The sequence below is a fragment of the Schistocerca nitens genome, chromosome 9 (assembly GCF_023898315.1).
Source record: "Schistocerca nitens isolate TAMUIC-IGC-003100 chromosome 9, iqSchNite1.1, whole genome shotgun sequence".
Classification (NCBI taxonomy): Eukaryota; Metazoa; Arthropoda; class Insecta; order Orthoptera; family Acrididae; genus Schistocerca; species Schistocerca nitens.
Window position 1 is genome coordinate 268,269,072 of NC_064622.1, and position 27,951 is coordinate 268,297,022.

General features: G+C 44.1%; 1 protein-coding gene across 1 annotated transcript in view; it reads right to left on the reverse strand.

Moving 5' to 3' along the window:
• The window catches only part of LOC126203339 (poly [ADP-ribose] polymerase), a 122,081-nt gene that overhangs the window by 84,867 nt on the left and 9,263 nt on the right, over positions 1–27,951 (reverse strand). The window contains exons 3-6 of the mRNA XM_049937625.1: positions 27,574–27,743; positions 3,760–3,965; positions 3,156–3,369; positions 900–1,102 (exon numbers count right to left, since the gene is read on the reverse strand). Of these exons, the coding sequence (XP_049793582.1) occupies positions 900–1,102; positions 3,156–3,369; positions 3,760–3,965; positions 27,574–27,743 (793 nt within the window). The remainder of the gene's footprint in view (positions 1–899; positions 1,103–3,155; positions 3,370–3,759; positions 3,966–27,573; positions 27,744–27,951) is intronic.

The window sequence follows — 27,951 nt, forward strand, 5'->3', positions numbered from 1 at the left end:
CCGGATTTCTTTCTGTGGGGAAAGTTGAAGGATATTTGCTATCGTGATCCACCGACAATGCCCGACAACATGCGTCAGCGCATTGTCAATGCATGTGTGAACATTACAGAAGGCGAACTACTCGCTGTTGAGAGGAATGTCGTTACACATATTGCCAAATGCATTGAGGTTGACGGACATCATTTTGAGCATTTATTGCATTAATGTGGTATTTGCAGGTAATCACGCTGTAACAGCATGTGTTCTCAGAAACGCTAAGTTCACAAAGGTACATGTATCACATTGGAACAACTGAAATAAAATTTTCAAACGTACCTACGTTCTGTATTTTAATTTAAAAAACCTACCTGTTACCAAGTGTTCATCTAAAATTGTGAGCCATATGTTTGTGACTATTACAGCGCTATCTATCACAAAGTGAAAAAAATTGTTCAAATGGCTCTGAGCACTATGGGACTTAACATCTCAGGTCATCAGTCCCCTGGAACTTAGATCTACTTAAACCTAACTAACCTAAGGACATCACACACATCCATGCCCGAGGCAGGATTCGAACCTGCGACCCTAGTGGTTGCGCGGTTCCAGACTGAAGCGCCTAGACCCGCTCGGCCACCAGAGGTAGGCTATCACAAAGCGAAAAAGTGGTCCAACTAAAACATTCATATTTCTTTATGTACTACACGAATATGTAATAAAAAATGGGAGTTCCTATTTTAAAGAACGCAGTTGATATCCATTTGACCTATGGCAGCGCCATCTAGTAGGCCAACCATAGTGCCATCCGGTTTTCCCCTTCAAGCTAGACATTTTTCGTTCTTTGTAGTTTTTTCGTTTGATGCTTATTTCGTGAGATATTTGGCCCGGTCATGATCAATGGACCACCCTGCGTATATACTTACAGGAAAGTATCCATGAGGTCTTCTGGCACTTTGAAAGGCACTCTTTTAGGGTCCGTAGTCACAAACTGACACTTTGTCCATTCTGTGAGGTCACCAGTGCACTGGTAACCAACTCCAGACCGAAAGACCAGTTGGCCCCCTTTGCACTCTTCACATGGCAAAAGTGCACCAAATGTCATAATGTCTGCTAAACGATCTAGCATCTGAAAACAGAAATTTAATTTTGTACATGACTGCAGCCCATCTAATTTATAAATTATTGTCTGTTTTCTTAATGCAAATAAATGTCTCATCTCTTCCCTAATCATCAACTATGACACAGGTTACAGTTTCTTGTTGTGGGCATAGCGATAAGCAAGTGTTTTGAACTTTATGCGTAACTATGCACTGCCCACTATTCATTTGTGGTGAGTAGTTGTCTATCACCAGTGGTCTGACCAATATGAAATACTTTTTATCTGATTTACTGAAAACCAATAGGAGAAAAAAAATTATTTTTACCCATGTTACAGATCTTCACTCAATAAAGAACTGGATTTCTGTTTGCTACCCACCAGACTTCCTGCATTGCACAAAATTAAATAGAACATTGCATGAAATTTTAAAGACTTTGTAGAGATAAAAATGCATTGCATAAACTTCATGTATGGTTATTTTTAGCTCACACACTGCAGCGTATCAACTGCAGGTTAGATATCAAAATTATATATTGGGAGCAGAATGGTATTTCATTCTGGAGTTATTGGGTTTTATATCTTATGGACAGTTACACACTATGCACTCATTTACATCCTTATGCATCACGGATCATGTGGTCGTAACAATCTTTTTATCTCAAATGATTCAAGATTTTTAATCAAGGTTTTTTTTTTTAATGACAGCACACACTGAGGTGTATATGTTGTATGATAAAAATTCAAACGTTTTTATTCACAAAGATATGGAAGTAACTTGTCCGCAGGAGTAAGCCGGTGGTGGCTAAAGACACATACAGAATCAATATCACTGAGGAAAACTCAAGCAGTGCGAATATACACTTCACAGCACCCGGGGAATGGAGCAGCAGCAGCAGCAGCACATATATACACATCCACAGCAGGCAGAGGGTTAATGGAGAAAAGCCTATAATTGATATTGTGCTCAGAGCTATGAATAAAGTTCTTCCCTCTAGTGGCTCTTGATTGGCAGTATTTTGCTGTGCAATGTGTTTTTTCTCATTACATCAATAAAAATGAGATGGCATCCCTTCTATTAAAACAAAAAACTTGGGAGTTGTTCTTTCATGATAAAAGTAGCGATACTCATTACCATCCTACATTTCACTGTTAAAACTGAAGTGATTTTGTCCATTAGCATAACAGGACTGGGCAGGAAACGCTGAGGAGGTATAGTCAGTCTGTAAACTGCTGTAATCATATATGTATTCCATGTAGTGTTATCAGACTTTGTGGAGCTTTCTGACTGGAATTTTTGCTATTGCAAGAACTTTAACAACTTTTTCCTCCCCCAAAATAGTCTCTTTTCTTCTGCTGGTATATTTACACTTTCAACAAATGATTGTTTCTGTTGAGAAGCAGCAGCAATTTTCTGCCAGCGAACTGAATATGTCTCCGATTTAAGGTGTTTCTTGGATATTTTTTTTCCTGGCTAATTCAATAATTATAAAATCTGCAGAATATTAATGTCAACCTTTCATGGGCATTCACAGTCATGGGCCCCTTGTCTGACAACATTACAGACTACCAACAAGGTACTATGTGTAGAAGTACAATTGAAAATAACTGTGCGCACATTAGCGGAACAATTTTTGCATGGTCGAAATATGCTGAATCCTGCTCTCACCCCCTTCCCCAGTTGCAACTGTGCAGAGTAAAATATAAACTGGCAGAAGTTGGCTGAAAACATAACTATATTCCAATTAAAATTGCTTTGCGATTGATGTTTCAGTAAGTCAAGGGCAATGGTCAGCTGCAAGTCAATTTTAGCTCATTCTCAGTTGTCACATGCTTGCTAAGCTGCCAGTTTTGTCGATACATACGGAGCAGTGTCTAGTGTGGCTGGATGCAGGCTGGCAAAGCTGAAGTTGGAAAATGTCAGAGCAAACAATATCAATCATGGATTAGGAAAGTTTATTGGCATGCTGGATCAAGATCAGGCAGCAGGACAGTGTGGTGATGGCATTTACCATAACCACTGCCTTGTTAAATTACACAGTAACTTGAAAATACGTTAACTTTAGGACAATTCTTTACTCACTGGTTCTGTTCCCACAGGGACTTCTTGATCATTGTATTCCAACAGCTGTGTCAGCTGCGGCTTCTTCAACTCATTCTTTAGTTTGTCTCTATAGCCAAACATTATTTTATTTTGAGCTTTTAGCTCTTTTTCTAGTTGATCATCCTCTTTCTTGATTTTCTTTGCTTCACTTGGTCCATCTGTTTGATCAGCTGGTTCTTTTTTTATCTCCTTCCTAGAACATTATTATTATTATTATTATTATCGTTATTACTATTAAACAATGGAAAAACCAGGATTGAATAATGAAAATATTACAAAAAGGATAGACTGCTACCAATATATAGAGATGTGGAGTTGCAGGCAGGCAACAAAAAGACTACTAAATATGTAAGCTTTCAGCCAGAAGGCCTTCTTCCAAAATAGACAACATATACATGTACATGCATTCATGCAAGTGCAGCTCACTTCTGGCTGAAAGCTTATGTCTTTAGTAACCCCTTTGTTGTGCCTGCCTGTGATTCAACATCTCTGCTATATTGTTGCAGAGACTCCCCAGTAAAAGAATATGAAAATCTTCAATAATGATGAAAAATTACACAGTGGGTTCACAGCAGGAACTTACTTTGCAACTTTGGGAATTTGGGAAGCAACCATCTGTTGATCCTCTTTAGTGAGAGTTTTAAAACCTGGAAGCATAGCTCCATCCTCCCAGAACTCAAAGAAGTCCCTATTCTTGGCGAAACATTCTACATGGTGCCATCTTTCTTCTCCACCAAATCGCTTTCCTGCATCACTTTCGAAGTCCTTTTTAGAAATTCTAACTTCTCCCTAAAACAAAAGACTCAGTGTTATGTATCTACATCTACATGATATACATAGTGGCAGACAGGCACATTTAAACATTAGATTAAGCTACTGGACAGTCCATCAGATTTAAAAAAACACACACATTCTTGAATGTACAACTCTCACACACCACATATATGGCCAATGTTGCCTCTGGCCATCGAGACTTGTCTGCTGCTCATCGCCACCTCCATATTCTCACAGAGGGCTACAGATTGTAAAATGCAAGTGGGTACGAAAGATTCAGACCTGGCTGTCATACCCAACCATCAGCTCTTTCCTACTGCTAAACAGAATTCCCATTGTAACAGCTGCAAATGGTGAATGGAGTCCCTCCTCCGCAACAATGAGAATACTAGTGAAAGCTTTCAAGCACAATAACTGTAGCCCCAGCTGAAAATCATCAAGAGCTCTGTTTAGCGTATGGTCCAGTTGTCACTGACAGGTAGGCAGTGTAATGATCATACCGAAAATTTTCTGAAGTTGTCAACATGATCATCACGAATAGCAGACCAGGCAGCTGTCTGATAAATGCACACTTTTTGCAACAAATGGAAAAGGGCGTAAAAGTGAACCAATGCTTTATAATCATGGAAAAGGGCAACCATTACTCACTGACAAATGTACCCTGCAAATGCAACAAACTATTCAGAATGAGATATGCTCAGGAAGGTAGAGCACCATGCCATGATGACACCTATCCACAAACTACTCACACATAACAAAATTCCTCCAGATGTTATGCTACGAGGTTTTTGACCATCAATGCCACAACACTGCACATCATCACCATCATCACCATCTTGCCTTTCCTTGGGTTCTTCGGAAAGCCTTTAAAAGAAAACACAAGTCTAATGATCATGGAAGTTGGTCGCTTTTCTTTTAAAACAGGGTGTCCAGTGATGTTTCATTTCCAAATTCACTTTTTTTTTAAAATGCAATTCTTTCCACGTTACTTTTTCATTAAATTTGAGACTAAAATTTCCTATTTTCAAAACTTTATATTGATAGTTATACGAATATGTATAATTAATTACAAATTATTTCTTTAATAGTATGAATAACAGATAAAAATCAAAATATTTTTGAAATGTTAAATACTGTAACTTGATTTACAAGCCATAATAATAATAATGAAAAAAAAAAAACCAAATTCTGTTTTCACAAATATACAGTGTAAGTTGCTGATTAAAGAGAACAAACTGCAGAATTTTGTCATGATAAAAAATGAACAAATCATTTCTTTGAATTTTCTGTTTCTGCTGAAATCACTGAGGCTTCACTCAAATATGTGCTCTTTTTATTTCTAATTCTTTGATTTCAGCTTGCTTTCACTTGTTCAATAATTGCTCCTTTTAACTCATCTCCCTTTGCCTAATTTTTTTTATTGTCTTTGTATAAAGAATGTGCACTGCGAAAACAATGTATAAGTACAGATTTGAAAGAAGGTGTTTATTTTATTTTATTGTCCCTGTACTTCACGCTGCTTGGAACGATCACATAGCAATGCGATCCAACAGTGTGTGGCATTTTAGTACATAGCCATTACACAGTGAACATTCACTTGATTCAAACTGATCCGTGTGAATGTGTGAGCACAAAGAAGATGAATTAAGAAGCTACTTCTGGCCCATCCATATCTATGACACCATCGACACAGGGTGAAGTGAGAAAAATTATTATAAAAGTCATGCAACATTGCAAACACAAGAAAAGATTTAAAAAAGAAGGGTGAATAATTACTTGATAACAATAATTCTGCAAACACTGCAAAATGAGACAATTACAAATGCCTAAAATGTCATTGAATAATTCTGTATGGCAGCCTTGATTTAATTTCATTACTACTCAAGGTTACTGCAGCTCCGCTTGACGAAATGGCCAAGCAAGCAATCACAAGCTCAAGCTTTATCAACACAATACTGCGCGTACCCCATGGTAAAACTAACAGCATGTCAGTCCGTTGCTGTCTAACAGGTCTTCAGCCCCTAGACCTGTTAGATACATATTGGTACAAGTCATTACTCTTCATAACTATGAGGTCTTGTTTTCAACTCTGCTACAATGATCTAACAGTATAGTAAGTGTTACAACAGGACTGATGTAATTTTGGACACTGTACTAAACTGAATATGAACATAAAAAGCTTTTACAGAGTTTATTATTTCCATGTATTTCTACCATGTATTTCTGTATGCCAGACTTCGAAGCAACGAATTCTGTATCTCCCTCCACCTCTCATACAGTAGCACCAATCAGCTTCCTTGGGTTCCCACCTCATGCAACAGCTCGACAGATATAAAACAGTTATGAAGCCTTGTGTAACATTGAATCACCAACAGGTATTATGCATATAACATGTACTTTACCTTCCCCCATGAACCATGGACCTTGCCGTTGGTGGGGAGGCTTGCGTGCCTCAGCGATACAGATGGCCGTACCGTAGGTGCAACCACAACGGAGGGGTATCTGTTGAGAGGCCAGACAAACATGTGGTTCCTGAAGAGGGGCAGCAGCCTTTTCAGTAGTTGCAGGGGCAACAGTCTGGATGATTGACTGATCTGGCCTTGTAACACTAACCAAAACGGCCTTGCTGTGCTGGTACTGCGAACGGCTGAAAGCAAGGGGAAACTACAGCCGTAATTTTTCCCGAGGACATGCAGCTTTACTGTATGATTAAATGATGATGGCGTCCTCTTGGGTAAAATATTCCGGAGGTAAAATAGTCCCCCATTCGGATCTCCGGGCGGGGACTACTCAAGAGGACGTCGTTATCAGGAGAAAGAAAACTGGCATTCTACGGATCGGAGCGTGGAATGTCAGATCCCTTAATCGGGCAGGTAGGTTAGAAAATTTAAAAAGGGAAATGGATAGGTTAAAGTTAGATATAGTGGGAATTAGTGAAGTTCGGTGGCAGGAGGAACAAGACTTTTGGTCAGGTGATTACAGGGTTATAAATACAAAATCAAATAGGGGTAATGCAGGAGTAGGTTTAATAATGAATAAAAAAATAGGAGTGCGGGTTAGCTACTACAAACAGCATAGTGAATGCATTATTGTGGCCAAGATAGACACAAAGCCCATGCCTACTGCAGTAGTACAAGTTTATATGCCAACTAGCTCTGCAGATGATGAAGAAATTGATGAAATGTATGACGAGATAAAAGAAATTATTCAGGTAGTGAAGGGAGACGAAAATTTAATAGTCATGGGTGACGAATTCGTCAGTAGGAAAAGGGAGAGAAGGAAACATAGTAGGTGAATATGGATTGGGGGGAAGAAATGAAAGAGGAAGCCGCCTTGTAGAATTTTGCACAGAGCATAACTTAATCATAGCTAACACTTGGTTCAAGAATCATAAAAGAAGGTTGTATACCTGGAAGAATCCTGGAGATACTAATAGGTATCAGATAGATTATATAATGGTAAGACAGAGATTTAGGAACCAGGTTTTAAATTTTAAGACATTTCCAGGGGCAGATGTGGATTCTGACCACAATCTATTGGTTATGAACTGCAGATTGAAACTGAAGAAACTGCAAAAAGGTGGGAATTTAAGGAGATGGGACCTGGAAAAACTGAAAGAACCAGAGGTTGTAGAGAGTTTCAGGGAGAGCATAAGGGAACAAATGACAGGAATGGGGGAAAGAAATACAGTAGAAGAAGAATGGGTAGCTCTGAGGGATGAAGTAGTGAAGGCAGCGGAGGATCAAGTAAGTAAAAAGACGAGGGCTAATAGAAATCCTTGGGTAACAGAAGAAATATTGAATTTAATTGATGAAAGGAGAAAATATAAAACTGCAGTAAATGAAGCAGGCAAAAGGGAATAAAAACGTCTCAAAAATGAGATCGACAGAAAGTGCAAAATGGCTAAGCAGGGATGGCTAGAGGACAAATGTAAGGATGTAGAGGCTTGTCTCACTAGGGGTAAGATAGATACTACCTACAGGAAAATTAAAGAGACCTTTGGAGAGAAGAAAACCACTTGTATGAATATCAAGAGCTCAGATGGCAACCCAGTTCTAAGCAAAGAAGGGAAGGCAGAAAGGTGGAAGGAGAATATAGAGGGTTTATACAAGGGCGATGTACTTGAGGACAATGTTATGGAAATGGAAGAGGATGTAGATGAAGATGAAATGGGAGATAAGATACTGCGTGAAGAGTTTGACAGAGCACTCAAAGACCTGAGTCGAAACAAGGCCCCAGGAGTAGACAACATTCCATTAGAACTACTGATGGCCTTGGGAGAGCCAGTCATGACAAAACTCTACCATCTGGTGAGCAAGATGTATGAGACAGGTGAAATACCCACAGACTTCAAGAAGAATATAATAATTCCAATACCAAAGAAAGCAGGTGTTGACAGATGTGAAAATTACCGATCTATCAGTTTAATAAGTCACAGCTGCAAAATACTAACGCGAATTCTTTACAGACGAATGGAAAAACTGGTAGAAGCGGACCTCGGGGAAGATCAGTTTGGATTCCGTAGAAATGTTGGAACACGTGAGGCAATACTAACCTTACGACTTATCTTAGAAGAAAGATTAAGAAAAGGCAAACCTACGTTTCTAGCATTTGTAGACTTAGAGAAAGCTTTTGACAATGTTAACTGGAATACTCTCTTTCAGATTCTGAAGGTGGGAGGGGTAAAATACAGGGAGCGAAAGGCTATTTACAATTTGTACAGAAACCAGATGGCAGTTATAAGAGTCGAGGGGCATGAAAGGGAAGCAGTGGTTGGGAAAGGAGTGAGACAGGGTTGTAGCCTCTCCCCGATGTTATTCAATCTGTATATTGAGCAAGCAGTAAAGGAAACAAAAGAAAAATTCGGAGTAGGTATTAAAATTCATGGAGAAGAAGTAAAAACTTTGAGGTTCGCCGATGACATTGTAATTCTGTCAGAGACAGCAAAGGACTTGGAAGAGCAGTTGAACGGAATGGACAGTGTCTTGAAAGGAGGATATAAGATGAACATCAACAAAAGCAAAACGAGGATAATGGAATGTAGTCAAATTAAATCGGGTGATGCTGAGGGGATTGGATTAGGAAATGAGACACTTAAAGTAGTAAAGGAGTTTTGCTATTTAGGGAGTAAAATAACCGATGATGGTCGAAGTAGAGAGGATATAAAATGTAGACTAGCAATGGCAAGGAAATCGTTTCTGAAGAAGAGAAATTTGTTAACATTGAGTATAGATTTAAGTGTCAGGAAGTCGTTTGTGAAAGTATTTGTATGGAGTGTAGCCATGTATGGAAGTGAAACATGGACGATAACCAGTTTGGACAAGAAGAGAATAGAAGCTTTCGAAATGTGGTGCTACAGAAGAATGCTGAAGATAAGGTGGGTAGATCACGTAACTAATGAGGAGGTATTGAATAGGATTGGGGAGAAGAGAAGTTTGTGGCACAACTTGACTAGAAGAAGGGATCGGTTGGTAGGACATGTTTTGAGACATCAAGGGATCACAAATTTAGCACTGGAGGGCAGCGTGGAGGGTAAAAATCGTAGAGGGAGACCAAGAGATCAATACACTAAGCAGATTCAGAAGGATGTAGGTTGCAGTAGGTACTGGGAGATGAAGCTTGCACAGGATAGAGTAGCATGGAGAGCTGCATCAAACCAGTCTCAGGACTGAAGACCACAACAACAACAACAACAACAACAACAACAACATGTACTTTACCCTCTGAATATTCTAATACTATTTGAAATAGCAGACAGTTTAAACTGGTATGTCAATATGAGTATGGTACCGAAAAAACATTAAAAAATCAAGGTTTTTAAATAAAATTTAAGGTTTTTTCCTGGTTTTCCTCCATTTTGAAAATTCTTGGCTTTTTCCAGGTTTTCAAGATTTCGAGGTTTGCTGGACATCCTGAATAAACTACACAGACATTTCTCTGTTACAGAAATAAATTTGCAAAACCTATTCCAGTGTTAAATATTATGAGAAAATATAACTTATTTTCATTCTAGGTAATTACTTAGATTTTTAAATGATTTTGGTGAAAAAAATTTGGCGTGACACACAGGATGGATAAAAACAGCGAAAACTGACAGTGTTATAGTATGTAACAGAAGCACCAGCGTCCCAGTGGGTCTGCAAAACTAGCTGTTGCAGAGATAATTGCAAATGTGTGGTTATGGGCTGCCATTCCGGTGTGGAATATGGTCCTAGTTAGTAAAAATGTATTTGAAATTTAAAATTTTTGATTAAACTGCAATACAACTGGACTCACATTTCACCCACAGTCTACCTTACTATACAGAGCATTGCTGCTAATGTAAGATGACAACTAATGCACCAATAAAGTTCAAGATGGATAGGCCTCTAAGGTCACCTAACCTCAATACTCTGGATGTTTGTCTGGGGTTATTTCAAAAGTGAGATGTAAAGCACTCCCATTGATATGCTTGAATTACTGGAGCAGCTGAATTTTACAGTTTTGTCAAGATACAAGAGTTGATTCACTGCGTGATTGAGAGGTTTTATGGGACTAAATGGCAAGGAGGAGGACACAATCACTACCACCCTGTTCCAGGAATAAAGTAAAACCTTATATCTAAAAATAAAAACCACTTTCACAGACGAAGCTGAGGACCAGTTCAACCATTTGTGAATCGTCTGCCAATATTAAATTTAAGGAATCTGGAAAACTATATGAACCAAACGAAGGACACATTCCACCAATATACGGGATACTGTCAGTCTGGCCCCACAACCAAACTGTGGGGGTGGTTCATTGAGCAAAAGGAAACAATGAGTGAGCCTGGTATGACCAATGTGTAGATGGCATCAGACAGGAGATTCCTTCTGAGCGGAAAAGAGAGTGCCAAACTGCAGTAGTCTCCTTGATTGTGCATAGTTTATTACTGAGGGCAGTAGTGCACCAGATGTCATTCCATTTTTGGGCAAAGAGAGATCTGCTGTAGATCCGCATAGCTGCAACTGGAATCATGAAAGGAAAAGGGGGTAAGTATTCACTTCTCTAGTCATACAGGCAGCCATTCATACCCTGACTTGGGACCCTGAAAAAGAGAACTGATCAGGCGGTACGGCCAAGGACAGAGAGTGTGTCTTGGATAGCAAGAGAGCACAGGAGATGAGAGTAGCACTGGTTGATTGCCTGCAGTCTGCTCATTGAGTCTGTACATATTAAAACACAGTGGTAGGAGGCCTGAGTAACAAAATGGCTAGCAGCTCTGCTGTGAACACACTACATGATCCCAGCAATAAATGGTGTTCTCCCAAGGAGGTGTGTGGGAGGCCATTTCAGTGAGTGGAGTTGGAGATCCTGACAGGGGTAGGTTGATGCATTCCAATAGATAGTCCCACCCTTAGGCAGTTATCAGGAGGGAGTCATCCCTCATTTGTGAAGAGAACAGGGTACATGGGATGGTCAGGGAATTGATGAATGGCAATTGCGTAACAAACCAGGAATTGGTTCCTGTCTTATTTTTAGAGGGGGAATCCCCCTTCTGCAAGGAGACTCAGATGGACTAGTGCAAAAGACACCAGTAGCCAGACGCACCCCACAATGGTGACCAGGTTCAAGTATTTTCCAAGTGGAAATAGCTGCTGAGCCATAACCAAACTAGCATAATCTAGTCTGGACAAGGCCAGAGCACAGTAAAGATAGAGATTTGTCTGTACACCAAGATGTGTGGGCCAGGAGGCATAGAGCATTAAGCTTCCAGATGCATGTAGTCTTCAGGTGGCAAAAATGGGCAACCATGCCAGCTTTTTATCAAAAATAAGGCCCAAGAAATGGGAGTGTGCTACAACATCTAGGAGATTTTCAAATAACTTCTGGGAATTCAGCCAGGTAACACTTTCAGCGACCGCCGATATTTCGGTGGGAGAACACCCTGCCATTTTCAAGGCAAACTGCAACGGACAGGCGGCGTACATGCAAATTTAATACCTTGGTTCTCCGACAGAAGCAGGAAAGATCACACACACACACACACACACACACACACACACACACACACACACACACACACACACACTGAACACTAGTGCCACCAAAGATGACCAAAGTCAGAGCTATCAATAGTGAGACTATGAATTCGCAGGTGAGGCAGCATTGACTCTGTTCCTCTGTTTTTTGACAAGGGAGAGAGCCGGATTCCAAACAGAGTTTAAACAGAAACCTCCATCCGTGTTAACGAGGTTGCTCGCTAATTTAATCTCAACTGCCTCCCTAATGACACTGTCCCAATAGCTGGACGTGCATGCCAATATCTCTGAGTTATTATATAACATGGGGTGACCAGTATCCAAGCAATGTTTGGCAATAGCAGATCTATTTGGCTGCTGTAATCGTGTGTGCCGTTTATGCTCAGTACATCTGTCCTCCACGGTCCTGATAGTTTGACCAATACATGCCATGCCGCAGCTACAAGGAATACGATATACACCCGCCTTACGCAGTCCAAGATCATCCTTAACAGAACTCAAAAGTGCTCTAATTTTAGATGGAGGTCGGAAAACACATTTCACATCGTATTTCCGTAAAATACGACCGATCTTATTGGACGTGTTTCCTACGTAAGGCAAAAAGGCAGTAGACTTAGGTGTTGACTCAGAATTATCATCAATCACCTGATGTACAGTTGGTCGATAGCGAAACACACTTTCAATCTGTTTATCACTATAACCATTTTGACGAAATGTAACTTCAAGATGGGACAGCTCAGCTGGCAAAGTCTCAGCGTCAGAAACGACATGTGCCCTGTGTACCAAGGTACGAAGTACCCCTTCACGCTGAGCCAAATGGTGACAACTATTAGCTTGTAAGTACAAGTCGGTGTGAGTACGTTTCCTGTAGACTGCATGTCCCAATGATCCATCATCCTTCCTCCTAACCAACACGTCGAGAAAGGGAAGGCAACCATCCTCTTCCACCTCCATGTTCTAGAAAGACATTCAAATTCTCCCTACCGTGAGGCCAAACAACGAAGGTATCGTCAACGTATCTAAAGAAACAGGCGGGTTTAAAAGGCGCTGACTCCAATGCACGTTCCTCGAAGTCTTCCATAAATAAATTTGCGATCACAGGAGACAACAGACTACCCATCGCAACCCCATCTGTCTGCTCGTAATACTGGTCATTAAATAAAAAGTAAGTGGATGTCAACACATGCCTACAGAAATTAGTTAAATCAGCAGCAAACCTGGCTTCAATTAACCGCAACGAATCAGACAGAGGAACACGAGTGAAGAGAGAGACCACATCGAAACTCACTAAAATATCAGAGTCATTCAGCCTCAGTCCCTCCGAACGACGTAAAAAATCAGCTGAGTTCCAGATATGATGTTCACACCGTCCTACTTGTGGACTCAACAGAGAAGCAAGATGCTTGGATACACGATATGTCGGAGCGCCGATGTTACTCACTATAGGACGGAAAGGAACCCCTTCCTTATGAACCTTTTGAAGGCCATATAACGTAGGGGGAACGGCACTATAGGTCTTAAGCCTCTTGATTGTGTCCTGCGACAAACCACTTTTCTTCAGGAAGCTGTTGGTCTTTCTCTCAACACTTTTTGTGGGGTCAGCATTGATTCTGCGATACGCTGAATCAGATAGTAAACGTTGCATCTTTTGTACATAATCATGTTTATTTAAAACAACGGTGGCATTGCCCTTGTCAGCAGGTAAAATAACAATACTGGGATCAACCTTGAGAGAGCGTAAAGCAGCCCTTTCCGCTGCTGTTACATTACTCTTGGGTGGACGAGCCCCAGTCAAAACACGGCATGCCTCCCTCCTAACTTCCTCTACAGCGTCAGGAGGTAGTTTGCAAACTGCCTGTTCAATTGAACTAATAAAATCAACTACCGGCAAATTCTTCAGAGTGGGTGCAAAATTTAAACCCTTCCCTAGCACGGATAAGGTTGCGTCGTCAAAAGATTTCTCTGTGAGATTTATCACAGAACGTCGAGATATAACATCCAACTCCGCGCGATGAAAACGTTCAAACTTTGCCAAATGCCGGGCAGTAACGGAGTTGTACTCCCAGTCAGCTTGGGTCCATGAGGCACCGTCCAACCAATCCCAAGTGAAATCAGACACTTTGCATGTACGCCGCCTGTCCGTTGCAGTTTGCCTTGAAAATGGCGGGGTGTTCTCCCGCCGAAATATCGGTGGTCGCTGAAAGTGTTACCTGGCTGAATTCCCGGAAGTTATTTGAAAGTTGTATACGCCAGGAGAAACTCAGGTCTCACATCTAGGAGATGGTCACCTAAATAAAGTTCTGGATGGGAGTGTACTGTGGGTCAACGAGAAAAATGCATAACCTGCGTTTTGAAAGGAGAAAACTGGAAGCCGTGGGATACAGCCCATTCAATGGTACCTTGGAGCTGGCACTCAGCAAATGCTACCATGTGGGAGCTGCACCAGATGCACAAATCATTAACATACAACACTGGTGTAACCAGAGGCCCAACAGACGTTACAAGCCCATAGATGGCTATGACAAAGAGTGTGACACTTAAAAAAGAATTCTGTCCAATACAATTCTCCTGAATCAGAGAGGCACTGAGTGAAGTGCCAACTTGAATCCGGAAGAGCAGGAGGGAGAAAAACTCACAGATAAAAATCTAAAGGGGCCCGCAAAATCCCCAGTCATAGAGGGTAACTAGAACATAATGGCACCAAGCTGTGTCATATCCCTTTTGTAGGTCAAACAAGATCGTGACTAGGTGTGGGCGGGTAGTAAAAGCCAGCTGGATGCTGCTTCCAGTCTGAGTAAATGGTCAGTTGGAGATAGTCCTCTCCTCTCCAGAAGCCACACTGATACGGGGACAAAAGGCCCAGAGATTCAAGTACCCAACATAATCAGAAGCTAACAATCCTCTCAAGCAGTTTACAAAATACTTTTGTCAGGCTAAGGGGCAGTAGATGTCGAAAGACGTTGGATTCTTCCAGGCTTAAGGACGGGGATAACTATACTCTCTTGACATTGCGAGGGCACTCATGAGCCAAATTTGATTGAAGACTTAAATACTGCCTCTGGGTAACATCCAACTGTTGGATCATCTGGCTGTGGATGGAATCCAGGCCAGGGGCCATGTCATGTGAAGAGATAAGCTACTGCCAGAACTCCCATTCAGTGAAAGGTTCATTATAGGATTCAGCTTGGTGGGGGTTGAAACAGAGGGGGTCAATTCTGCGTTTCTGCCAGAGAGAGGTAGTGAGATTGGATGAGGATGCCGATCCTGCTGCAAAGTGTGTTCTGCAAAGACGAACGGATCAGAACACCTCGGAGGATAAGACCATGGACAGTTGACTGCCACTGGCAGCCCAGAATGCTACAGAGCTTGAACCAAACCTATGATGAAGAGACATATGTCCCAGGGAGGAAACACAGCACTCCCGGAATTCCTTTTTACTGTGCTTAACAAGATAGCTAGTCTTAGCATGGAGACGCTTAAAAATGAGGAGATTGGTCAATGAAGGGTGTTGTTTAAATCGCTGCAGTGACTGTTGGCGGCCCTGAACAGCAACTGCTACATCACTGATCCACCATGGTACCAGTTGAGGATGAGGGAGACCTGTCGGTGGATAGGGGGACAGCAGCACCAGCAGCATGAAGAATAGTGGCAGTCACACCCTGCATGACCGCATCAATGTGATTCGAAAGAGAGGTGTCTAAGTGCACAGCAGACGCATATAAAGGCAAATTGGCCCTGGGGAATGCCCTATATGCAGGCCCCTCTGCCTGGTGATGGCAGGGGAACAATAGAATCACCAGAAAGTGGTCACTGTCACTATGATCATCATGGGGTGACCAATGTAGGGAATCCACAAGGACCAGACAGGAGATCACGGGATCAATAGCAGTAAAGGTGTCATGAGCGGCACTGATTCATCAAGCAGACACAAGTCGAAGTCTGTACTAAGTTGGTCAATTAGAAGACCCCCTGCTCATTGAAGTGGCAGTCTGCCACAGGGGGTGGTGCGCACTGAAGTTGCCGAGGAGGAAATATGGATGGATGGATGGATGGTTGGTTGATTGGTTGGTCTGTTTGGGGTATAAAGGGACCAAACTACAGGGTCATCAGTACCTTTTTCCTGACGCAAACAAGGCTCAAGGAACAAAAACACCCAACATCACACCTAAAATGAAAAAGTATGGAACGAACAAAAAATGGGGAAAACATACCATACTAGGAAGAGCAGAAGGTATTAAAACCGTAGAGCATATGATCTGGGCTGGCTGATCACAATAATAAAAAGGATGAGCCAGCCACTCTGCAACACATTAAAATGTCCACCCCGAAAAGACAAGGCGAGATGAACACATGTAGGGAAAAGACGACCACCAAGATAAACAAATGCAAAGCAAGTGCGACAGGTAAAATGGAGGGAGGGTGGTGACCTCAGAGAGAAGGCTAAATGCCTACTCTCAGATGGTACGATAAAAATGCCCCTCATGCATAAAACATAAAACTAAATCTGCTGTTGAGGCATTGTCGCCCAACATCGAAGGTAGGGTGCTGGGAAGGTTAAAAGTTTGCTGCAGAGCTGCTGAAAGTGGGCAGTCTAACAAGATGTGGACTGACACCGAGGTGGGCCCTCACGACGGAGGAGGTAGCCACGTGTTACCCATGTATGGCCAATGCGGAGCCGGCAGAGAACCATAGAGTCCCTGCGAAAGTCCCGTATGGAGGTCCACACATTCGTAGTCTCCTTAAGGGCATGCAGTTTGTTGTGTGTGTGTGTGCTGAGATTATGTCATTCTGTCTCCCAAAGCTGAAAAACCTTGCAGCGTAATAATGATCGCAAGTCAGTTACTACAGGGATGCCGAACTCCAGAAACGGTTTCCGTGTTGCCTGTTTGGCCATCTTGTCGACAAGTTCATTTCCTGGGATTCCAACGTGGGCTGGGGTCCACACAAACACCACGAAATGACTGGACCGTTCCAGGGCATAGATGGACTCCTGGATGATCACTACCACAGGATGGCGGGGGTAGCACTGGTCGATAGCTTGTAGGCTGCTCAAGGACATAGTACCGACAAGAAACGACTCGCCAGGGCATGAGCGGATGCACTCAAGAGCACATGAAATGGCCTCCGCTCTGCAGTGAAAACACTGCAGCCATCTGGCAAGGAGTGCTGTTCAATATTTCCTCCATGAACACATGCGGAGCCAATGACCATCAGCCACGGAGCTGTCGAGTGTAAACCACTTCATGGTCCCAGTACACGCCAAGAATCTAGAGGAAATGACAGCGGAGAGCTGCAGGGTTAACCGAGTCCTTAGAACCATGTAAAAGGTCCAGACGAAGCTTCGGCCCAGGTGTACACCATGGAGGTGTACGTTAATGGACCTTAAGTATAGGTGGTAAAGGCAAGGACTCCAAACAGAAGAGATCGGACATGAACCGCAATCGTAAGCCCTGACCTGGGCCTTCAATGCGGGAGATGAACCGTTGTGCATGGGAAAAGGAGACGGTAGTTCGGATGCTCAGGAGAACTACGAATGTGTGCAACATAACTGGTGAGCAGTTGTACATGCCTTACCTTCAATATAGGGACTCCAGCCTCGACTAGGACGCTGGTCACTGGACTCCTGTTACCAGTCGAATGCCACAGTGGTGCACTGGGTCAAGTAAACCCAATGCTGGGGGCACCGCCAAAACATAAACCAGACTCCCATAAACAAGGCGGGATTGAACAAGGGCTCTGTAGAGCTGCAGCAGCGTAGAGCAATCTGCACCCCACTTGCGGTGTTGCTCACGCAGCGGAGGGCACTGAGGTGCTGCGAGCACATCCGCTTCAGCTGTCAAAGATGAGGAAGCCATGTGAAATAGGCATCGAAAACCAGTCCTAAGAATCGATATGTCTCCACTACAGTGAGAGGATCACCATTAAGGTACAGTTCTGGTTCCGGATGAACAGTACAATGCCGACAGAAGTGCGTGACACACAACTTCGCGGCTGAAAACTGGAAGGCGTGGGCTAGGGACCATGACGGCGCATTGCGGAAGGCTCCCTGTAGGTGCCGCTCGCCAACACCAGTACTGGAGGAGCAGTACGAAATGCAGAAGTCGTCTACATACGGAGGTGAGACCGGTGGCTTGACAGCTGCAGCTAGACCATTAATGGCCACTAAATGTAGAGATATACTCAATACAGAGCCCTGTGGGACCCCATTCTCCTGGATATGGGGGGGAACTATGAAAGGCACTAACTTGGAGATGGAAAGTAAGGAGCGATAGGAAATTTTGGTTAAAAATCAGGAGCAGGCCCTGGAGCCCCCACTCATATAATATGGCAAGGATATGATGTCACTAGGTCACGTCTTAAGCTTTTCATAAATCAAAAAGGACGGCAATCAGGTGTTGGCGTCTGGAAAATGCTGTTTGGATGGCAGACTCAAGGGAAGCTAGATTATCAAGGGTAGAGTGACCCTGGCATGGAGCCAGTAGGCTACGTGACTCCAGGACCCAACACAACTGCTGACTTACCATATGTTCTAACAGCTTACAAAGAACATTGGTGAGGCTGATGGGCCAATAGCTATTGTCATCAAGTGGGTTTTTACCGGGTTTGAGCACTGGAATGATGGTACTGTCCTGCCATTGCAATGGAAAGACGCCATCGCACCAGATCCGGTTGGAGATGAGGAGATGTCGCTTGTAGTTGGACACGAGAGATATTTGATCATCTGACTGGATCCGATCTGGCCCAGCAGCTGTGTCGGGGTAATGTGCTAGGATGCTGAGGAACTCCCACTCTGTAAATGGAGCATTATAGGGTTCACTGTGACGTTCAGTGAAGAGAGGGCTTTCCTTTCCATCCGCTGTCTGAGGGTGGGAAATGCTGGGGTATAATTCTCCGACACGGAAGCTCGAGCTTAGTGCTTGGCAATTGTGTTTGCAGTGGTAGATAACACTCCACTGATGTTAATGCCAGTAACACCTATTCGGCTCTGGTACCCACAAACACGTCTTCATCGAGACTTGGGAAGGTGACATATGGCACCAAATGGTCAAGGCGTACCTCTCCCAACACGCATGTTTCCGTTTTCTTTATAAGCTGACGAATGTGAGCACGGGGCCATTTAAAATCTATTAGGTGCTCTGGGGAAGTGTTCCGCTTATGCTGCTGTAGAGCTTGCCGACACACTTTAATGGCCTCAGCGATTTCCAGTTACCACCGAGGTACTGAGTTTCACCGGGGGCACCCTAAAGAACAAGGGATTGTGTTTCCCGCCGCAGAAATGATCGTTCTAATGGCCTGCTCAACTACCACATCGATGGTACCATGTGAGAGACAGCAGAGGTGAAAGCTTCCCAGTCTGCCTTGTTTAAAGCCCATTTTGGTAGACGTCCGGGGGAGTGACAGGAAGTTGGGAAAGTGGTCACTACCACACAAGTCATCGTAGGCTCTCCAGTTGACAGATGGGAGAAGTCCCGGGCTGCAGAGTGATAAATCAATGACCGAATAAGTGCTATGAGCCACACTGAAATGTGTGGGGGCACCTGTATTTAAGAGGCAGAGGCTGAGTTGAGAAACTTTCGACACCTCTACCTCGGGTAGTAAGCACAGTGCCACCCCACAAGGGGCTACGGGCATTAAAATCTCCCCAAAGTTGGAAAGGTTTAGGGAGTAGTTGAATCAGTGCACCCAACGTGTTCAGGGGTATTGCACCATCTGGAGGAAGATATACGTTGCCGACAGTTATTTACTGTGTTGTCCTTATCCTGACAGCCACAGCTTCAAGAGAGGTTCGAAGGGGCACAGTTTCACTAAATACCGAGTTCAGGACATAGACACAAACTTCACCTGACACGCTATTATTAATAGCCGCTACAGTCTTAATATCCCCTATAGCCGTGAAGGGCAAGGGTTCGTATTGCTGGGAACCAGGTTTCCTGGAGGACAATGCAGAAAGCAGGTGTAAAGCTTAACAGTTGCTGTAGCTCAGCCAGGTGGTGGAAAGAACTGCCACAATTCCATTGGAGGATGACATTGTGAGGCTGGGAAGGCATGAAGCATGGAAGGAGACAGATTACACCTCAGGGTCACCTGCTGCCCCCAACTGAGTATTTGTATCCATTCCTACTGTGGATGAGGCATCAGTGAGATCCAGGCCCTCAGGTGACACTGACATATCCTCATCTGAAGGTCCAGAATTGGTAGGGAGTGGTGGTGTTGGAGGCCACCGGAGGGTCCTTTTTCTTAGCAGATTTCTTTCTTTGCTTGCCCTCTCGCTTCTCTTTAGGGGCTTGCTGGGAGGACTTCTTTAAGTAGCTTCAGGTGCAGAGGAAGACCATGAAGCTCTTTGTCCAGCAGCTTTTGGCTCTTTTAGCCACTGGCAAGTGTCCATTGTGGCATTAGTGGACACCTTGGGAGAGAGGGGTCCCAAGGGAACCCTTCCGCACGAGCACGAGAGGAGTCGGAGGAGGCTGCTGTTTCTCCGGCTGGGGGAAGGGAACTGATGTCCCCTGTGTTTGGGGGGGGGGGGGGGGGCGGCTTGCTCCCGAAGTAGGTATTTTGGGAGCAACAGAAGGAGCCTTCACCCTACCACGAAGGGGGCAGATGCATTCTGGAGGCCCAGAGGGCCCACTGTTCGTGGCAGTGTGTGGTACGACTGGTACTTGTGATGGTGGTAATGTAGCTGCAGTGTAGGTGGATGTCAACCAAACGGGGTGTAATCTTTCAAATTTATGTTTAGCCTCTTCGTAAGGCCAGGGTCTTGTACTCCATGATTTTCTGCTCCTTTTGGGGCACTGTGCAGTTTAGCGAGCAGGCAGAGTGCTGCTCCGAGCAGTTGATACAAGTGGGAGGAAGCGCACAGGGAGTATCTGGATGCAGTGGAGGTCCGCAGTCTCGACACGTGGCATTGTAAGTGCAGCAGGAAGACGTGCCCGAATTTCCAGCACTTAAAGCACCGCATAGGGGGAGGGACATATGGTTTAACGTCACGGCGGTAAACCATCACTTCGACCTTTTCAGACAATGAATCACCCACAAAGGCCAAGATGAAAGCACCAGAAGCAAACCTGTTGTCTTTGGGTCCCCTGTAAACGCGCCAGATGGAATGAACACCCCGCAGTTGTACAGTGGCATGGAGCTCGTTGTCAGACTGCAAGAGGTGGTCATGATGGAAAATAGTCCCCTAGACCATGTTGAGGCTTTTATGGGGAGTGGCGGAAACAGGAATATCGCTCAGTCACAAGTGAGTAACGCCCGGGATTGGGCTGAGAAAGCTGTCTGAATCAAGACTGCACTGCTTCTCATCTTGGACAGTACTGTCACTTCCCCAGACTTATCCCCCAAGATGTTCAACGAAAAACTGAGGCTCTATAAGTAGAAAGAAGTCCCCATCCATTCTGCTACAGACTAAATACCGAGGTGAATATGGCTCTCTTATTTCTGTAGACCTAGGTTCCTCCTATGGTGTAGCAAGGGAGAGAAACAATTTAGGATCACATCTGTCAGCACTTTACTATATCTTGCCCTTCTTAGAGAGTGATGGTGCCGTACAGTCACCAGCAAGAAATGACAGTCTGCTTCGTTGCAGGTCATCTGCCCTGATGCTACCCACTCCGATCAGGGGCTCTCCCCACAGGCACCACCCAGCCACAGCAAAGGCCACCTAGCATGATGACCATTGCCGGGAGTCCTGATGCCCTACGAAGGCAGGCACCTACTCATCGGCATATGTGGAGAGTTTATAGCTCAGGCATCAGCAGTGCGATCTCTGTATACTGCGATCTCTGTATACTGCGATCCCTGTATTGTCAGGGGGCTACCACCAAATGGGTACATGTCGGCCCCACCACAACGGACTGGCTACCGTGCTGGATACTGGGCCCAGAGAAATCCAATGGGGGCGAAAGAGGACAGGAGGCAACAGAAGAAGATGACATACCCCGGGAAGTGTCCTCGCCTACATAGTTGGAATTGCAAGTGGAGATGCAAGGCCATGACAAGAGGTTCAGGAGATCAAATCTAAGGGCACTATGGATAACTCATGCACCACGTAAGGTGTCCTTCCCCATATGGCCTGCACTTCTGTAGAATTTGAAAAGTGGCAGGTCAAACCATAAAATGGGACCTGAACTTATAGGGCTGAAAAGTGAGAGACTCCTTTTAGTCACCTCTTAAGACAGGCATGGATAGTTTGGGCCTATTCCAACATCTGAACCCACAGAAGGGGGGGGGGGGGGGGGAGATATGGGAGCAAGAGTTGCTGTATTAACAGACAGTTCAAAGTAAGGAAGTGGCCTACCTGAAGGGAGGTAGACATTGGGTACAGTGACTACCGGAGTCATTTGCACTCTAACCACTATTGCTTCCAGGTTGATACGCAGGGGGATCCGGTCACTAATGATATCAGCAAGAACGGAAGTGCAGACCCCTCCAGGTGCTATCTCGGAGCCAGCATGGTTCCGACAGAATGCCCGATAACCATGAAACACTGGAGAGTGGCCAGCACAGAAGAGAGTTTCTTGAAGAGAAAGACAGAATGGAGAATAGGAGGAAACAAGGCGTTGGATTTCCAGTACGTGACAATATCTATTGCAATTCCACTAATTTATCGTGTAGCAAGATGGTTGGTTGGTTGGTTGGTTGGTTGGGGGGGGGGGGAATCAAACTGCTACGTCATCAGTCCCTCCCTCGTTCCGATTAAGATAATTCCACAAGGTTGGGAATAAAATAATCAAGACCTACAAAAAACCTGATGGAAGAAAGGAGAAAACCACAAGAATGACAGAAGGGCAACAAACACTAAAATGGAAGGGGGGGGGGGGGGGAATCGGACAAGAAAACCACAGAGAAATGCAAGATACATGTCGAAGAGATCACAACAAGAGAGCAGATTACCATGGCTGACCGACCATGAGAATAAAAAGGAGAAGCCAGCCATTCTGCAAAGCACTAGGATGGAGGACACAGAGGGATAAAAGGCATGCACTAAAACCTAGATCAAATGATAAAAACCACCCTCACGAATATAAAGTAAAACTAAAGCTGCTGTTGAGGCATTGTCTACCAACACGGAAGGTAGGGTGCTGGGAAAGTTCAAAGCCCACTGCAGAGCAGCTAAAAGTGGGCAGTCCAGCAAGAGGTGGATGACCATCATTTGTTAGCCACAGTGACACCAAGGTGGGTCCTCATGGCGGAGGAGGTAACCATGCGTTAGCCACGTATGACCAATGCAGAGCCGGCTGAGGACAACTGATTCCCTGTGAGAGGACCGCATCGAAGACTTCCACACATTCATAGTCTCATTAATGACACGCAGCTTCTTGTATGTATTGTTATGCCATTCTGTATCCAAAAGCCGAAAAACCCTGCGGCGTAAGACAGAACGCAGGTCAGTTTCAAGGATGCCCATCTCCAGAAACTGTTTCCACGTAGCCTGTTTGGCCAGCCTGTTGGCAAGTTCATTGCCTGGGATTCTGATGTGTCCTGGGGTCCACACAAACACCTCTGAACGACAGGACCTTTCCAAGGCATAGATGGACTCCTGAATGGACGCCACCAAAGGGTGGCAAGGGTAGCACTGGTTGATAGCTTGTAGGCTGCTCAAGGAGTCAGTACACAGGAGCAATGACCTGCCAGGGCATGAGCGTATGTGCTCAAGAGCACGAGATATGGCCGCCAGCTCTGCAGTGAGAACACTGCAGCCAGGGGAGAACACGGGGCAGAGAAGTTTTGGAGGTACTTTTAATTAAAGAAAAAGGAGAGAAGTTTTGGAAAGACCTTTGATTTGCAGCAACATATACACTGCATATTTTTGTATTACGAAAGTATAAATTCGAATTGCACCAAACACAGTGCGTTAGTTTCCGGAGCGTTGAAAACCTAGGTTGCAATGTCCTTTTGTAAGCGAGTCATATCTCAAGCCTCGAGATCTCGCCAGCCAATGACAGCAGCTATTCAGAGCATAGGACACTTGTTATAGTCAGCCAATAGCAAGATCACTGGTTACATAGCGCGAACACGCAAGAGGAAAAGTTAACGGTTTACATTAATGTACACAGTACCGTATATCTACAAGAAAAGCTAAGCTTTCACATATAATTTTGTGTCTCTCAGATTAACACGCTACAACAGAAGCTAAGCTTTCACATGTAATATTGATTTTGTGTGTGTGTGTGTGTGTGTGTGTGTGTGTTATACTTTAAGATACATCACACAAATGTGCCAGTGAATTTAAAATTCTGACATAAATGTATCGGCTCGAAATTCTTGTAAGTGGCTGGTCCTCAAACTGTTCAGTTTCGAACACTCTGTGATTTAGATATCCATCCCACTTTCTCACACGTAACATAATTCATCTTGCATAAAAAGAAATTTACTTTGAAAGTAACGCTTTTCTAACCACCGTTCACAATACTATCCGGAGACTGTTAGAAATAGGTTCGATTTACCAGTTGCCACAGAGTGCCAGAAAAACAGGCATTATTGTGCATGTGCAACTGTATTGGAGTAGGAAGCCCGCATGTTCGTGTGTATAAAGCACTAACAGAGCTTACATTACACCATAAAAGAAACAGGGCATCAGAGGGTACTCCAAAGAGCATCGGAATTTCGTAAACTATACTAAAATGCATAATTCGGCTTGAGTGCAAATTGGCTTTTTCCAGATTCACAATGAAGTAGGTCCCATCTGATATTAAGCTTTTCAGTGTGGTTTTTGGGATGTAAATTTTCTTGGGGTACCAGTACTCTGCGATCTCATTTTTGGTTCTTTATTATGGCATAATGCCATATATGGCAGAAGATGACAAAGTGCACTTGAAATTCAGCGAACAGTTGGTACTAGGCAATACTGTAGAACGAAACACTTCGTTTCAAATAAAATGACTGCCTCAGCGGAAAGATTAATAAAGCCAAATTTCTTTAGCAAACTTGCAAAATTAACTTCACTGTTCTGCAAGGCGATTAATGCTTGACTGCTACAAACTTTGAAATAAAATAAAATCAGAAAACTGAAATTAGTAATATATTTTTGCCCTCCGTAATTATGTGAATGTATTTTAATTCACTTGATAGCTTCCGGCCACAGAAATCCGTTTGGTTTTCATTTGACGTGGGAGCTGTACACGAAGAGAAGCAGCGAAATCACTTAATGTAAACACGGGTCACGTGGAGGTTAACCCCCTCCCCACTACAACTCTGTGCAAGCGTGAATCTGGCAGCTAGGGCGCGCGAGAAAATTTTTTCTCGTTTGCATCTGGCTGCTTGCTGCTACTACCGATACAGCAAACAGCCAAACTTCAAGTAGCGGGAGAAGGTACTGCTTATACGCGAGTCAGATGCGCATGTGCAACAAACCGCTGGCAATTGGTCAAACAAACCTAACGTGAACAGTTGTGACATCATGCTCATAGCAAGCAGTATATTGTTACGAAGAATTACAGTCTGCGCCCTACTGCCTTTGACATATTTTTGCTATTTGCAGACGCTTGTGCGTGCACGGTGTTTTGTTGTTGTAAATTGCACATTTCATTTGCCACTAAAGCTTTATTTTTTTCCCCTCTCGTTTATATTTTCTTGCTGCAGTATCATTCTCCACTAGCAGGATACAATAACATTGTTTGCTAGAGAATCAATTCTGCAGTCAAAATTACAAAAATTTAACTGAAAGCTAAAACAATGAAAAATTCCCGGTTTTTTCCTGGATTTCCTGGGTCGTAGACACCCTGTATAGTCGCTACTGTTCCTGTAATATCCCTTACTGCTGGGAACTAGATTTCCTGGAGGGGAATGCAGAAAGCAGGTGCAAAGCTTAACTGTTGCCATAGCTCATCCAGGTGGTGGAAAAAACCACTACAATTCCACTGGAGGATTACGTGATCATGAGACTGGCAAGTCACAAGACACTCAATGAGGCAGTCTACACCTCAGGGCCACCTGATGCCACCAGATCAGTACCTGTGCAATCCACATCCATTGTGTTTGAAGGCCCAGCAATATCTAGGTCCTTAGCAGATGCCAGAATCTCCACTTCATCCTCAGACACAGAGCTTGTAGGTAGTGTTGTTGTCGTCGTCACTGCAGTGCCTTGGTTCTTGAGGGGTCTTTTTCGTTTTAGGTTTCTCTTGCTGTTCCTAAGGTTCGCCTGGCTGGGAGGGCTTCACTGATTCCGTCTCAGGGACTGAGGAGGACCGTGAAGCCCTATGACCAGCTACCTGTGGTTGCTTCAGCCACTGGTGGGTGTCAGCTTTGAAACTGGTAGGAACGTGGGAAGGGAGTGACCTAAGGGATCCATTCCTGGCAAGAGGAGCCGAAGAAGACTTACACTTCTCTGGCTGAGAAGTGAGGACTGACGTTCATGATGGTCGGGGGGTGGGGGAGGTGTGTTTCTCCTGAAGTAGGTTGTGTAGGAGCAACAGGGAGGAAAGAACTCTCCCCCCCCCCCCCCAAACATCAAAGGGGCAGGTGGAGTCTGATGGATCTGAGACCAACTGTATGCGGCGGAACGGAAAATTGTAGAACTGTTGTCATAGTGGTGGCGTAGGTTGACATCATATGTACAGGATGTAGCCTCTCATGTTTTCTCTTAGCCTCAGTGTAGGTCAGTCGGTCCAGGGCTTTGTATTAAATTATTTTTCTTTCTTTCTGGAGAATTCTGCAGTCTGGCGAGCAAGGCGAATGTGGCCAGGGGGGAGGGGGGAGGAGACAATTTGGGGTCATATTTTTTAGCACTGAAGTTAGAACTTGACCGCTTTGAGACTGCTGGTGTTTTCCCACCAGCAGGAGATGATGTACTATGTTTCATGGCATGTCATCTGCCCTGATGCCACCCACTCCGACCAGGGGCCCTCCCTAAGGGTGCCACCCAGCCGCAGTAAAGGCCACCTGGCAGGATGGCCATTGCCAGGAGTCCCGATGTCCCAGGGTGATGTCCTTGGCATACATGGGTAGTTAATGAAGCAGGCATCAGCAGAGTGATCCCTGTGTGGTCAGGGGGCTACAACCAACAGGGTACATGGCAGCCCCACCACAATAGACTGGCTACCGTGCTGGATATCAGGCACAAACGAGCTAAGAAGTACATCATCGACAGCACAGAAAGTGATACTGCACCGAGGATGGAGGAAAACGCACATAGGAGTGTGACCTCGCCCAACAGCTGGAGAATGAGCTTAAGGGCAGATCCACGTTGACGAAGGATGCGAGAGGTCTGAGCACATAATGGACACTATGCATCATGTAAGGAACCCTTACCCAATTGGCTTGCTCCTCAGGAAAATTTTGAAAAATGGAGGTCAAACCCTACAGGGGACCATCACATAAAGGCTGAAACATGTGAGACTCCTTTTAGTCGCCTCTTACAACAGGCAGGAATACCTCGGGCCTATTCTAACCCCCCGAATCCACAGGTGGGAATTCACAAAGGGCTCTGATGCTCCTTCAACTTGGTGCCCCAAGTGGCCACTTGTGCCGTAAACTTGCCCTGTGAATACATTGAGTAGCTTGTGGCTTTTTGTTGACAAGTTGCTGAACGTATTCCAATCAACAATTCCAGGAAACTAAATTTTATTTTTGCTTATGGTTCTGGAAAAACTTAAGTTTCAGATGGCCCAAAGATATTCACTACTAACCTTATCAATCTTTGTATCACAACCTCGACATGTGGCCCTACTGGACTTTGCATACTCGACAGTAAAATCACTGAATTCTCCACCAACAGCAGACTTCCTTTTGCTTGGTTTGCCCTTACCAGACTTTGCTGTACCAGGACTCTCACTGCTACCGCTTCCACCACCAGAAGCTGAAATACAAGAAAATGTTATTTAGTTTTAAATTACAGCTTCCAGTTTGCTTATTATGTGTCATCTGTAATACAATTAAAACAAATTTTTGATCAGTTTAAAAACAATTGACATTTATAGGTTACACCTTTTGATTTTTACAAAATTCAGTATACAGGGAGTTTCTTCTACGAGTCATTATGTGCTTCCAATTCTAGATCTGTTGGA